General features: G+C 39.6%; 1 protein-coding gene across 7 annotated transcripts in view; it reads left to right on the forward strand.

Annotated features, from left to right (window-relative positions):
• CDHR5 (cadherin related family member 5) overlaps positions 1-14,882 on the forward strand; it is a 32,194-nt gene extending 17,312 nt beyond the window's left edge. The window contains exons 12-15 of one of the 7 annotated variants that reach the window (XM_015890097.3): positions 31-103; positions 917-1,636; positions 9,583-9,719; positions 10,090-14,882. In XM_015890097.3, coding sequence (XP_015745583.1) covers positions 31-103; positions 917-1,636; positions 9,583-9,719; positions 10,090-10,611 — 1,452 coding nt within the window. In that variant the 3' untranslated portion in view covers positions 10,612-14,882. The remainder of the gene's footprint in view (positions 1-30; positions 104-916; positions 1,637-9,582; positions 9,720-10,089) is intronic. The other 6 variants (XM_015890098.3, XM_015890099.3, XM_025173970.2 and 3 more) reach the window with 6 other exon arrangements.
• Positions 14,883-15,433: the final 551 nt, after the last annotated feature.

Below are 15,433 nucleotides of genomic sequence, written 5' to 3' on the forward strand. Positions count from 1 at the left end.
AGGCTGACACCTTCTTTCCTGTTTGTACAGGCCATTGCTACCGACACCAGTACTCTGGAAGAAGCAAGCACATTGATCTCAGTAGATGTCACACCTTTGGCGAGTATGTTGGGAATGCTTTCCTCATGTCTTATATGATGCAAATGAAATTTAGAGATATAGCAATCGCAGAGATTGCTGAAGCACATTAAACAAAAGGCCCACCCTCCATCTCTCTAACTGCAGCACAACCATGCCCCGATAAACCAAATTTACGTGCTATGTCTTCATGATATTGCCTGCCTCATCCCCTGACTATAGCTGAGGCAGCTGGAAGTTGCATCTAGCTGTTCCCATTTCAAAGTGATGTTTCCCCGCTGCTCCTAATGTAATTTTTGCCACGGACATGATCTACCATGCTTCATTGACAAAGACATCAGTGCTTGGAGATGCTCTGTTTCTGAGCCTTTGAAGAATTATCACCTAACCCCCAGCCTAGTGCTCAGAAGCAGAGCATTTCTGAGTGTTAAGGGGAATTCTTTTTTCTATAGAAAGAGGCCAGGCATTATTATTTCTCACTGAGAAAGATAATCTGATATGGGAATGTGGTGTGGGGGAAGGAGTTAGAGAGAGACTGGGCTCTGATTTTACCCAATTCACTGGTGGTTTGTGAGAGTACAATCTAGCCCTTGCACTCGATTGATTCCCCTTTTTTGTCATAGAGTGATGTTGTACAAGCTGGGGTAAAGATTCTACTGACATGATTTAGTCCGTGTAGGGCCTGTGTAGCTTCTTCCACAGGGAAACTCTTTCAGTATTATTATCTCTTCATAATGATTGCCATGCTTGAGTCTCAATGACTTGAATGCATGAAGGGTTTGACTCTTAGATATAGAAGCATTACATTAAATAGTCCCTTTGCCTGTTACATTTTCAGCTCCAACTGTTCCACCTGTAGCTACCAGTGCCTCCACTGAAACCTCCCCTACCATCCCAGGGGAAGTGACCACTAGTTCAAAGCCATCAGCTTTGCCACCTGGGATAAGTAGTCTTCAACCTTCCATTTCTTCTGGATCCACTAAGTCCATGTCACCTCCTTCAAGTACAACTGGGAAGCCTGACTTTACAAAGATTACAGGAAATTCTGTGACTGTTACTGTACCTGGCTCAGTTATTCCACCTTTTGTAACTACACTAAAGCCTCCTGTCATCACAGGTAATTCTTCACAGCTTCTGACCACTGATTCTCCTGTAACAGGGATAAGCCAAGCAACAGTGGGATCAGACAAGACCTCAAGCTCCTCCGCTCAAGCATCTCTTCAGACTGGAACCACAACAGGTAGATCTGTGACAAGTGGGACTGTCCAGTCACTAACTTCTTCCCAAATTGCAATCACCAAGACTCCCACTGCAGGTGCAAGCCCAGCACCAGATGATAGTAGACAGTCTACTACTGCAACATCTTTGACTGGAATCACCAAGCCTTCCACAACAGGTAGATTTGTGACAACAAATGGTGGGACTGTCCAGTCACTAACTTCTTCCCAAACTGCAATCACCAAGACTCCCATTGCAGGTGCAAGCCCAGCACCAGATAGTGGTAGACAGTCTACTACTGCAACACCTTCGACTGGAATCACTAAGCTTTCCACAACAGGTACTTCTACAGCAAAAAGTGAGACTGTTCCTTCTGTTTCATTACCTTCTAAAACTACAATGAACACACCTTCCGTAGCAAATCCCCCTGCAATAAGCCTTACTTCTCAGTCTACTATATCATATGTAACTTCAAATACAGCTTTTATGTCTTCTAAAAAGCCCAATACCCAAGGTACAGTAATTCTATCAGTAAATGAATCTCATAAAACAGTGGAACCTGGCAATCCTCCAATGTCTTCTACTACTAGTCCAGAAGGTACAGTGGTACCTCGGGTTATGAACGCCTCTGCTTACGAACTTTTTGGGGTACGACCAGCTCCGGCTGCAAAAATTTACCTCGGTTTGCGAACTCTGCCTCGGGGTACGAACTGGATCCACGGCCATTTTCCTCCGTGACACGCGGTCTGCGGCCATTTTCCGCCCGTGCCACGTGGTCTGCGGCCGTTTTTCTGCCCGTGCCACGCGGTCCGCGGCCGTTTTTCTGCCCGTGCCACGCGGTCCGCGGCCGTTTTTCCGCCCTGCCGCATGGTCCATGGCTGTTTTTCCGCCCTGCCGCGCGGTCCACAGCCGTTTTTCCGCCCTGCCGCGCAGTCCACGGCCGTTTTTCCGCCCTGCCGCACGGTCCGCGGCTGTTTTTCTGCCCTTGACGCGTGGTCCGCGGACGCCGGAACGGATTAACGGTTATTACATTGAACCTTATGGGAACATTTGCTTCGGGTTGCGAACAAATCGGGTTGCGACCGGAGTCACGGAACGGATTAAATTCGTAACCCGAGGTACCACTGTAGAGTCTATTTTATTAAGATTGCATTAATGGGTCATAGTAAATCGTGCATAGGAATAAGAACACCCTTCACCTTCTCCTCAGTTCATAAACAAAAAGAAAATGAAAATATGTCCTAAACTTAGGCATACTATATTTGGGCTACAACTATTCATACAATCATTAGATGGCAGCAAAGAGATGTAGAAAACTATTGCCATCTAGTGTTAATTGGAATCATTGCAACCTATATACAGTATGCTTGTATAAACTGAGATTACTGTGATATGATGTTGAATGCAGCCAAGTTCATAACCTATGGTTTGGAGTTGTTTGGTGAAGAGGGATCACTGTTAAAAGCAAAAGTTTCCTAGCTCTTCTTTATAGTTGTAGCTGTGCTGCAGGAAGACAGGAGGAGTGTGTAAGCCTCAGGGGGTTCTTGGCTTGTTCCCATCATAATATATAATAATTAAAGCCAATAGATAGATGATGGGTGGGTGGGTGGGTGGGTGGGTGGATAGATGGATGGATGGATGGATGGAGAGAGAGAGAGAGAGAGAGAGAGAGAGAGAGATGGATGATTATTGATGATAGACCAATCAGAATCAGTTAGAATTCTTTAGTGGTGAGAGACTATGCATTCTCAGGAAATATGATTTCAGCTTAGAAGGTATAAAATCTTCTTCTTAAGATCATGGATTTTTTGCCCTGCATCTTTCTGTAAGACTATGCTTTATTTTAAATGGAATATTATATGTTTAATGTAAATTCCTGTGTGAAAGGCTTGACTCTAGAGAGATTTAAAAGGCCCTGTCTGAAAAACAACCGTGAATCTGAGACAGAACAATTTTCAGACTTGGCAAGCCACAGCTTAGGGAACAAAGATCAGATCACTGTCCTAATCAATGATGAACTGCATGGCTTAACAGACTGGATGGTTGGCCATACAATACAAGATAATTCCAGTGTTATCACTTGACGGATCTCCAGAATTAACAAACTAGATCTTGAGAACCCTGTATAACAAAGTTATACACAGGGGTTCTGAATCCAGCTGAATTTATTTTTAAAATTTCATTGAGTTCAATGGAATATATTGGTAATCATTATTATAGGTGTGCATGGTTTGAAAATTATTCAGAAGTGCTTCAAAGCATGCAGGAATGTTAGTGAAGCACTTCTTTAACATAGCTTTTTCTGAAGAAAAATGCAGCTACTTTAGTAGCTCAGAAATCTCTCTAGAGTCAAGCCTTTCACACAGGAACTTACATTAAACATATAATATTCCATCCACTTCTTGTAACAACACTAAAGCCTCCTGTCATCACAGGTAATTCTTCCATTTCTGGACACTGGTTCTCCTATCATAGGGATAAGCCATCAAACAGTGGGATGAGTCAAGACACTTCGAACAACAGATGAAGTAATATGCAGCTGCTTTAGTGAGTTGCATTAAAGATGCAGTTGCTTTCATGAGTCTGCTTCCATGACTCTCCCTCAAAAGATGCAAATGCTTTAAAGAAGTGCTGCACTGACACATTCTGAAACATTTCTTCTGAATCATTTTGACACATGTATAGTCCTAATCATTTGTTCCTGAAATGCTATTCTTTTTAATGAAATTTATTTCTACTATATCAAAGTAAGGATAGATGCTGAGAATGCTGGAAGCTGTATTGAACAGATTATTTCTCTGAGTCACAACAAACCGCAAATCAAGTAGTGGGTAGTGTATTTGAAGCTTAATTCCCAGAAATAAGTTTATCACTGTATTTACAATGACTGGGTTCATAATATGGGTTGTTTTTTACTTAATGCAAAAATGATATTTAGTGTATATGTGGAAAAAAAACTAGAGCAAGTATAGGTAGTCTTTGGGTTATGACCACTCGTTCAGCAACCGTTCAAAGTTACGACAGTGCGAAGTTCTGGCCTTTGCAGCATCCCTGACATCATGTGATTGTGATTTGAGCACTTGGCAACTGGCTTGCACAATGGTTACAGCATTCTGTGGTCATGTGATCGCTATTTGCAGCCTTCCTTGCCAGCTTCCCAAAGTAAAGTCAATGGGGAAGCAGCAGGGAAGGTCGCAAGTCAATCCTGTAAGTTGCTCCTGTCGCTTTTTTTCCCTGAGGAGCCCTGCTATGGAGCCCCCTCACCCATGCTCTATAATGCCCGTCCACCCGTGGCCCCTGCCAGCCCATCCACACTTCATAGTGCCTGACTGCAGCACCCACACTCCCATGGCACCTGTGCACCCACACTCCTTGTCTGGGACTCCCATCTCTTCCCACTTAACAAGCCACATGGTCCTGGGGTTACAGCAGCAACCGGGACTGCTGGGATTGCTATCACTAAGTGATGTGGTCATGTGGCGTCATGCTTTACAACTGTGTTGCTTAGCAACAGGAATTCCAGTCCCAGCTGCCATTGTAACCCGAGGACTACCTGAACACAACTTTATCTACTGTGCTAGAATGTTTACTAAAAATGGGGAAATGAATGGAGTATATTTAAGTTGTGCAAACAGTGGTAGAAAGATAGTGGATAGTATGTGGTCTGTTGCAAGGAATGGATATTTATTGAAATAAACAAAAATAGCTGTATGTAAGAATGTGCTTTTGCCCACTTTCTTATATGGAAGTGAGAGTTGGATATATAAAGAAAAACATAAATGTTGAATACAGTGAGAATAGGGTATTAAGAAGTGTGCATGGTAAAAGATGAAGAGACAGACTCAAGCAAGGTGATTAAAAAATGTGGATGGGATAAAAAAGTGAAGACCTTATGAAAGAAGCATCTTGATATGGTTTGATCATGCAGACAAGATGAATGAGGATGAAGTGGTAGAGCAAATATAAAAAGGAAAAGTGAATGTGTTTGAGAGAAAGAGGAAAACTGAGAAATCCGGGGTTGGACAGAGTTGTTGAGAAAAAGAGAGGTAACTAAAGAACAAAAGGCAGCATATGAAGCCATGGATGGGTGTGTGGGGGCAGCAAGGATGGCTTGCAATGAGGACAGAAAGGTATCAAAGTATACTGTGAATACTGTTGTTGTAAACTAGTTTTAGGTACGTTTCCTTTTCTTATCTCATGACTTTAATTTCTTTGGCTTTGTTTTTTTAGTGCTCAGGGTATCTTTGATTAGAAATTAATTATGGGAAACATTATATTACATTACATTTAAATACATTAAATTGTTTTAACAGTGTAAATAAGAATTTAAATCTCTGAACTAAGGGCCAAAATCTCCACTATTTGTTAAAAACTAGAAAAAGAAGAGAGAGAGAGAGAGAAAGAAAGAAAGAAAGAAAGAAAATAGTAAAACATTATAGGTAAATATTAGTTTCCAACTTCCTCTTTATCATTCTCTGACTAATGTATCCATTACAGACTCTGGTTTCTCTTCATTTTGTATAAATCTTATGTTTTTTGTTTTTGTTCTTTCATATTCCTTTTTTACACTCTGCTTAATGTTTACCCCAAAAGAGAATAGCCTGATGGGTGAGTTTGTATATATGAATACTCACTGCAATGTAAGATCTCAGCAACATGTTTGTTGTATTAGCCTAGCTATTTTGGCTTAGTCAACAAACATGTTTTAAAATTATCGCATGACATGTGAATCCAGGTCATGAAAATCATGCATAACAGGGGCATTAAATCTTGTCTTTCAAAATATTCCATATTTCTCCCAGTAAATACATCAGAACCCAGATCTGCTAGGCATTTAAATGCTAAAAAATAAGAGCCATTTTTTACTTTCTTCTATCTCATGCATTCATTCATTTTCTATGGCTACCTACTTGCCAGATGATTGTATACTTCTTGGTTTCAAAAGAGCTCTCCAAATAACAATAACACATCGACTTCTGATCTTTGTACTTTTTGTGTGTGTGTGTCTTCGAGTCAGTATTGACTCCTGGTGACTGCCTGGACAAGTCCTTGCAGTTTTCTTGGCAAGATTTCAGAAGTGACACCTGGACCATCTGAAGCTCTCCAGATACTGTGGGGACCCCAGGTTCCTGGTTTCTTTTTATGCACAGTTCTCTAAATTTGGGGCACCTCGTCTCTTTAATGCCATGCCATGTCTTTCCTTTCTTCTTTCTTTCTTCTTCTTTCAAAGCAGGCAAGATGAAGGCTACCGTGGTTGTGGCCATTTCCCACTCCCACACAGAGCAAGCAATACCTCTTAGTCACTCTTGGTGGCAGGGGAAGGAGCCGGATGTGGGGACCTCCCTTTCAGAAGGGAGCTGGTCTGAGTTCGGTACTGAGGTCAGTACTTAGGGAGAAAAAGGCACCTGGAATGGTTTTTCAGCCTAGTATTTCTTCTTCTTATAGCAGTTATATCAAGGAGTTTGTAACAAGGAATTTTCCTGTGGAAAACCTCTGATGGGCTGAGCAGATTTAGTGTGCTCTGGCTTTGCTTTATCTCTTAAAGGAAGACACTTCTTCAGTGTTCAATGTTTCACTTACACTCTTTTTTTCTTTTCTGGGCTGCACATAGCTAGGTTCAGCTCCAGACATATCAGAGTAATAAGCCTTTTGTCAAATTCTGTAAACTGGTTTTTGCCTGAACGCTGCTAATTAACATCCGGGCCCTTAGTCCTGGTCTAATCCATTATTGTTTTTCTCTGTCCAGCTATGGCACTGTACGTCTCGGCTTCTGGGTATTTTAGATCCCGGATTCCTAGATTTTACTTTGGGATCTCCAGCCTGAAAAGTGTCTTCCCCCCTTCTGGACTAGACATGTCCCAGCTCTGTGTTTCAAAACACGGTCCTTTGCTTTACATCATCTGGCTTTGACTCTCTAAAGATTCTAAAATTAAACAGAAGCAAATGAAATAAAGAAGAAACAAATAATACCCAAAGAGGATTTAAACATACAGAATATAATGCAAAAGACCCACAAGGCTGGAACAGCTCCCCAGTGAGGAAAGTCTCTGACTTTTGGGCTTGTTATTTTAGGCCAAAAAAAAAAAAAAGTTATGAGTAAAGAGAAACATGATAGAATTGTATAAAATAATGTGCAAGGCATAGGAAAATGGAACAGGAGAAACTTTTCTCCCCTGTCTCATAATCCTAGAAGACAAGCCTCTTTCAGGAGTTGTTCATAGAATAGAGCTGTTATAAGATTGATTACCATTGGTATGAAAAAAATGCTACTATGCAAATTTGTGCATTCTATTCCCCATCTTTTAACATATATAAATTTAATATATCAATATATACTAAAAGAATGCCCCATCTTTTATATATCAACACCCACACATTCACACAAGTTTACAGAAGATTGCAAGCAAGCAATGTTAGCATGTTTTCAAATTTGCAAAAAACAGAAATTTTAAGTGTGAAAAATGCACAAATGTACTATGAGCTGCATTAAAATGGTTCTTGGGTAACATAAATGAAAGGGTTGCAAGACCTTTGTATCTTTTGAGATGTTGTAACTGTAAACAGATAGGTACTTTTCTATTATATGGTGTAAATAATGTAAGAAACACTAGGATATTATCTTAGTAATGCAGACAGTACAGTGGACACCATTTGTCATGATTGACAGACTAGTAGAACCAAAGTCATAGTGATTATGTATCACCTTCAGCTACATCATTTAGGATGACAAGGACTGCAAAGAGAAGAGGGGGTGAGGAGATGCCAACATATCCAGTGGCACGGTGGGGCTAAGAAATGGTACATGGCACACCACCAAGGGGAGAGAGGCAGATGGTGGGAGAGCTGGTTAGTGACAGCCAGAAGAGGTCACAAACCATGCTAGTCTGCTAAAAGAATGCAATCCACCCAGCCTCTTTCTATATTCTTATGATGATATTCTTCATCTGATTTATCAAGAGGTTTTCTGATAGAACACCTTGGAAAGCAAGCCAATGTCATAATTAATTCAATATATCCCATTTTCTTAATCCAATTGAGAAAATAGCAGAGCTGTAACTTGTTGCCAATACTTCTGCAGCAGAGAATCATTGTGTGATATTATGGTTATTTCTGGAATGAATATGACTCTATGAACTAATTATTTCAGTTCACGTTAATGATAAACTCTTAAGAGCAATTGAAACTTGCACTTATTTCAGAGTTCACTTTGCAAGATATCACAGTCATATTGCTATTAATATCATAAAACTTTCAGGGAAATTGCTTTGTAATTATGGCATAGAGATGTGAAGTGTGATATGGGAAAGTACAAATCTCTCTAGCAACCAATAGCAGTACAGCACTGACCTTTGCTTCCAGCAAGGTGAAAACTTGGAGCAGTCATTTGGTGCTCACTAGTTCAGCATTCAGTGTCTTAATTCAGCCTCTCAAAACAGTGCTCTTAAGATGTGTTAGCATTTTAATTTCCAAAATTCCTAGACAGTGTAACTGCTGGCCATCCTAAGGGGGATTCTGGTGTTTGTAGAGCTGAGAAAGCTACTTTAATGCAAAGGCTTTCAGGTTTACTACACTGAGAAAATTAGCATAGAAGCCAAGAAAACAATTTCTTCATGTGTCCATTTTCTACAATGTCTTTAACAGTAGCCTGACAGATAAATTAAGCATGTGTATTTTTCCTTATAGTTTTATCTCCATGCCAGGAAAAATGTCACTCAATTTAGTCTTTTAATTTATCATGCTGAACTTTAAGGGACCCAAGAAATTTTGGCAAATCAAGGCATTGATGGCTCCATTGAGACTCCTCTTTGACTGATTATGTGCCATCAAATTGGTGTTGACTCTTAGTGACTACATAGATTTTCTCCATAATGATCTGTCCCTAACCTGGTTCTTCAGATCTTCCAACAGTGCACCCATCACCACTGTACTTGAGTCCATCTACCTTGCTACTGATCATCCTCTTCTCTTTCCTTCCACCTTTCCCAGTATTAGAACCTTCTCCAGAGAGCTGGGTCTTCACAGAATGTGTCTGAAGTAGGATAATTTGATCCTGGTCATTTCTACCTTGAGTGAGAACTCTGGGTTGATTTGTTTGATGATCCATTTGTTTGTTTTCCTGGCTATCCATGGTATTCTCAGGAGACTTCTCCAACACTAAAGTTCAAAAGCATCAATACTCTTTCTACCCTGTTTCTTTAAAATCAAAAGACTCCTCTTCAGCTGTTGTAAAATAACTGCATGAGATGCTTGGGAATATAAGGAGATCTGTTTCTTTTTTTTTTACAGGTCTCTATACTGTAGAAGACATGGCTGCTCTGGGAGCCACACTGGGGATCTTACTGGCAATTGCACTAGCCTTGCTTGCACTGATGTCCTACAAGTATTACAAATTAAAAAAAGAACTTGAAAAAGAAAGTCTAAGAGTAAGTTAGGCTTCTTCCTCCATTTATTTCAGGGAGTGTTTTTTTCTTTAAAAAAATGTAGTGCTGGGGAATTTGTAATAATGTTTAGGTTGTCTTTGACTTGCAAAGTTGTAATTATGGCAAAACAGCATAGCCAGTGAAGACATTAGCTGGGAATTGCAGAAGCAGTTTAAACTAAGGTTAGTATGATTCTAGCATATCCTGAAAGGGAATGGGACACTGCCAATTCTCTGTTTCTCAGAAATAACTCGACTATCTAACTATAAGGGGAGCAGATCTAATAATTCCTAAGGCACTTAGTTGTCTTTTCTGAACATCAGTTTTCCTTTGCCTTTGCAGAACTGTACAGACATTTGTCTCTCTTTTGCAGATTACAGAAGGCTTTTCTAACCTTCTGTATGATAAGGTTTCCAACCTCCAGGATGGTAAGAATTCTGACTCAGGTGTAGAAGATGATCAATCGTCGGCAAACCTTGTGTCCATGAGTTATGCAGAGGAGAGGGAATCAGAAAACAATCAAGCACCGGCAGCTTATGAAACAATCCAAGAAGAAGAAATTGAGGATCTAGACAGTGAAAAGGAAGTAAGATCCATCCTCACAAAAGACAGGAAAATGGAAGATGATGGCTACAAGGCAGTGTGGTTTAGAGAAGATGTTGTGCCAGAAGCTAAGGGTGATGTTGTGGTGATTGAAGATGACAGTGACCTAGAACAGAATGGGGTTGACAGTGAGAATGACAGTACTGCTGATGAGGATGACTACAATAACAATACTGATAGTAGCAGAGGTGACAGTGACATAACTGATAGTCCAAAAAGAGCCCAGCTCCTCAGTGTTAATCCTTCTGCCAGCCAATCTCTTGAAGGAGAAGAAGAAAATGATGCTTTGTAAAACCAACCAACCAAAGTGGCTTTTCAAAGATATTCAAAGAAGGTTGGATTTTTGGGAAAGATTTTTTTCGGCCTGGGTTCTATCCCTATTTGCTTAACAGAAGCATTAATGTGAACCAAAAGAAACTTAGTATTAGTTATGGATTTATTTTTTTTTTGCAGATGTTTATTTGCATTAGAACAGCCACTGGGGCATGTATAGTTTCCCAGATTGGGTTGGATTCCATCTTCAGTCAGCGCCACCAAGCAGGGCTGATGGGAAACGCTCTCCGAAAAATAAGTCCAGGATTTGTAAGGGTGTGGTTCTAAGTATATTCATCAGGGGGGAAAAAACTATCTAGGATTGAGATTCATTTTTGAGCAAACACAGAATTGCCGTAGAATTGCTATTTAAATCAATGCTGTTCTTTTTTCTTTTTGAATTCGTGCATAACTGGTTATTGAACAATGGCTTGTAAGGAAGTTGTACAAAATCTTCCCAACTTTAAAAAAAGCCAAAGTCACACATTAGATTCTATTAACATCAACAGTTACATTAAGCTGTTCTCAATTCTGGCATTAAAAAAGCATGGTGAGAAAAATAGCATATTGCCACTTCAATGGGCACATCTTTAGGATAATAACTTTCAGAGAATGACATGATGATACACTGCGATGAGCCTATGTGTTTTAAACCAACAGTGGTTAAATAAAATAAGTAAGAAATGTAACACAAATTTATGGAAATGCCAAACAGAAAAATATTTTCCTTAGACTTGCTCTTCAGGTAAGAGTTATTGATAAAATAATTTTTTTTAAAAAAATGGATGAATAAGTTCCCCACTTTTCTTCCCAGCTTATTTAAGAGACATCTAAAAAAGAAAGGAAGAAAAATTGGGAATCTATTCTTAGTATGATGCAACAGCAAGAAAAATGTGAGAAATACAGTAGACAAAGACTCTAGTTATACAAAAATGAATAAAGAATATGTTTCAGCATAAAATTCAAAGATGACAACAAATGTGTTTGAATAAAGAAGCTTGCCAGAAGACTAATATATTCTCTGTAAGATGGATCACAGATATTAGATACAGTGAGAGAAATACGTTAACATTTAATCATGTCAGGTATTTAGATCTTCTGTGCTAATTACACAGAGAAAATGTTAATATATTAACTTGAAAGCATTTTTAAAGAAACGCTATTTCAGATCTACAATACATTAAAGTCCTTTGTAAGAAGTAAAATTTGGACAGAAGATTTTAGATGCGGATTATGACATACAGCTCATATACTTGACAGTATACTTATACTGTCTTCTGATGCAGTATAAACATCAGTCTAATTCTTGAGGTCTCATTCATGTGCACATATATGCAGCTACACAATTTACTCTTTTAACCTATCTCACAAGACATGAGCTCTTGCAAGATTCTAATTATGGAAACATAACTGCATTCTGGATATTTCTCAGTGGTTAGTTGGAGAAACAGCTGGTCTTTTGATTTTCATCATGGCAACGTCAAGGAAACCTAGAGGAGATGATGGCAATAACAATTTTTCTTTGACTTCCAGGAATTCTTGCCAGTTGACAAATGTTGTAACCACCTGCACAGTCCAAATGCAGTGGCTTCAAGACATTCCAGACTCCTGGATGTCTTCTTGATAATTGGGTAATGATTCTCTTGTCCCCCAGGAAATTAAAGGTTGATGATGGCAAATTAAACAACTCTCCTTTCTTGTGTGGCTCTGGTCCCTGGGTGGCCAGCTGATTGATTGATATATATATATCTAGTGGAATAGTTGCTCAGCTGACAGTAGGAAGAGGGAAGAGCTTGATGATGATGATGATGATGATGATGATGATTTCACATCTTTCTATGAACAACCTGATAAGTCAGTATCTGTCATTCATACTGCCTCAGCCATCACTTTGGGGGCAATACAGGAAGTGCTAGATGCCATAGGTTATTACCCCCAAATAAAAGAAATGAGAAGGCAAGGATGAATGGGAATAAGCAGACTGAGTCCCTCTCCCTCTCCCTTTTGCCCATCCACTTATTTGCTTGAACACACAAAGCTTCCATAGCCAGACCGAAAACACTCTCATGCAATACTTATTTCCATGTTGGGTCTCCAAAGCCAAAAGTGACTTGCCAACCAATCTCATTCCTGCTGATGTTGGCATACTAAGGACACCACGAGTCAATCAGTGTTTTCCCTCCAACTGACCCATAGGAAAATGTGAAAACAATATGTCCCCTGCATAAACTCCTGGAGCAGCAAAAAAAGAAAAAAAAAATCCCCTGCTTTCTACTCCACACAAAAAGGAAATGGTTAGATTGCTACATAGGTTTGGTCCCTTGCAAGAAAAATATCTGGGTGTTTGCAACAAGATGCAGATACCAGGCTGGAAAGCTATCTTTCTTCCCATATTAAAATCCCACTGAGGGGTATGAGGTAAGGGTTGTCTCCAGTGGAGAAATAAAAGGCCACAAATTCTGCAGATCTTTACCACCATATTTCTGAAAACCGTTTTACTTTTTTGGGGGGGGGGTGTGATTTGGGTTACTTGGCAACAGAGGTAGAACTCAGCCTGCTGTCAAACTAGGCTGTTAAGGAAGCACAGAGGTTCAGAGCAGTTTGTACTGGCATATGTTAGTGCCCCTTGTTATGACTGACTTGAAATCATCTCCCCAGTCCCCCATTGGCAACCATATTAGGGACATCATGGAAATGGAAAGTATTCAAAAGAAAGTTGGAGGAGAATTTATTAAAGATGCTTAGTATGTGATAGCTTGTTTTGGATAGACTTGCCTTCCAAATTTTCCTGGGCAAGGTACAGCATCAAGACAGAGCAAAATATTCCTCAAACAGCTATTCCAGCAGGGACCCCAGAAGTGAAGAGGGATTCATTGTAGCTATTCAGCGTAGCTATTTGATTGGGTTTTGCAAAACAACCACCCTGTTATATAGTGGGCAATGATAAAAAAATCTGCACGTTTAGTAGCACGATGTACCGTGGGTGGGATACAATGGGAATATCAGATGTCCCATTTGTGACAGATGGTATACAGTCCCATGGGTCAGCAGGATAGGAATCATGCAAATGACATGGCCTTGATCCAACACACTTTAGGGATCACACAGCTCCCTATAAGCACCCCCTTCATCAGATGAAATTTATGGCCCTTGCATTCAATGAAGTCCCATGGAATGGTGAGAAAAGGCAAATTATTAGGTAAGACATCCCAGCAGAACATTGCTGTAATTTTTATCTTCTCTCTGTTTTAACAGTATTTCTGGATAGTACTGTACTTTGGAATCTGTGCATGTTATCTTGTTCTTGTTTCCATGGCACAACTAAGATATGGGTGGGAATCAAACAAATAGATCTTTATCGATGCACAGGCAGTGAGAAGAGAATTGCGGTCATTACCTGAAGAGACTGTAGCTGTGTGAACAAAAAATCCTCTCACGCCCAGAAGACTGGTTTGCATATTGTAGAACTTGCTGTTTGTCAAATTTTACATCTGTAGGTGTGTGTGAACACGCTGGTGTTCCATTTTCTGGAGGTGCTATTAATTGTGAGATTGTTACAAAATGTTTCAATGCGCCACATAATTTTCAAGCTGTGTACTTCATTGTTTTGTTTTTTCCTTGGATTCCTTGCAAAGGCATTTAGTGGTTGCAAAACAATTCTAAATTCAAACTTGGAATGCTTTACTTGCTCTCTTTTTAGTAACCTTCTATTATTTATTCCAAAGTGCTAAATGTCATGTGGGAGAAGAGATTTCCTTGAAGATATTTCTTTCTTGGGAAGCGGAACAGATTATTTCTCTCATTTAACTTAACCAGTGTCAGTCAGTATCCCAGTTCCCAAGCAAAGGCTCAAAGCAAACTAATAGGAAATTGATGAAGACTTGAAATACTATAGTGTAACAGAGATCTTATTTGCCCTGTGAGGTCATAATACAACAGGTAGCTATGACAATCGTTCCAATGTCATTGCCTCAGTGAAAACATCAAGAGATGCACTTACTGGATCAAGAACAGCCATTCTAGCACTGGACAGACCTCAGAAGTAAGCAATGTAAGTGTAATAAATACATAAGAATACTAAATTATTCTTAGTGAGTTTACGGAGAGACAGTGGTTTCTTAACAGTTAATTCAGTCTACAAATCACTTGTTAAGGCAATGTTGGATAGTTAATGGATGTGTTGTTGCCACCATTCTGGGGAAAGTATGTGAAAATGCATTACTGCCGACAATAAATTCCATTAAATTTAAAGCTTACTGGAGTTTGCCCTTCACGCATTTGCATGGGAAAATAGCAACAATTTCATCTTGCAACTTCTGAAAATCTTATGGCTGCTATTTGTTTTTTATATGCAACTCCACCATAAAGAATTCTTACGTTTACCCTCTGAAGTGGTAGTTAGTAGACCAAATCACTAATACTGAAACACATTTTTCATGGGTTTCCATTTACTACTCCAGTTAGTGAGTAGCTCAACCTTCACTTTGAAGTCAAAATACTCTTTAAAGGCCATTGGCCCATCCATTATCCAAGCCTTTCCAATGCACATTGACATTAAATGGGAAAACCTTTAAGAACATTACTTTTTTCTGATCTCAGCTGACTTTCCGTGCGCTATAGTCTTGGGTACATCTACATGTTTGCAAGTCTAGAACATATAGAACATAATAACCAATCAGTCTTCCTCCTGGCTGCCTCTGAGTTGGTAAATTTATTTATTTATATTTCAAATTTAGATACTGCCCATCTCACGAAAAAGTGACTCCAGGGATCCCATAAGTCCCTGCCTTATTATATCTGAC

Source organism: Python bivittatus, unplaced genomic scaffold, assembly GCF_059951505.1.
Source record: "Python bivittatus isolate LINGU-HERP-01145 unplaced genomic scaffold, Pbiv_v1 ctg000480_np1212, whole genome shotgun sequence".
Classification (NCBI taxonomy): Eukaryota; Metazoa; Chordata; class Lepidosauria; order Squamata; family Pythonidae; genus Python; species Python bivittatus.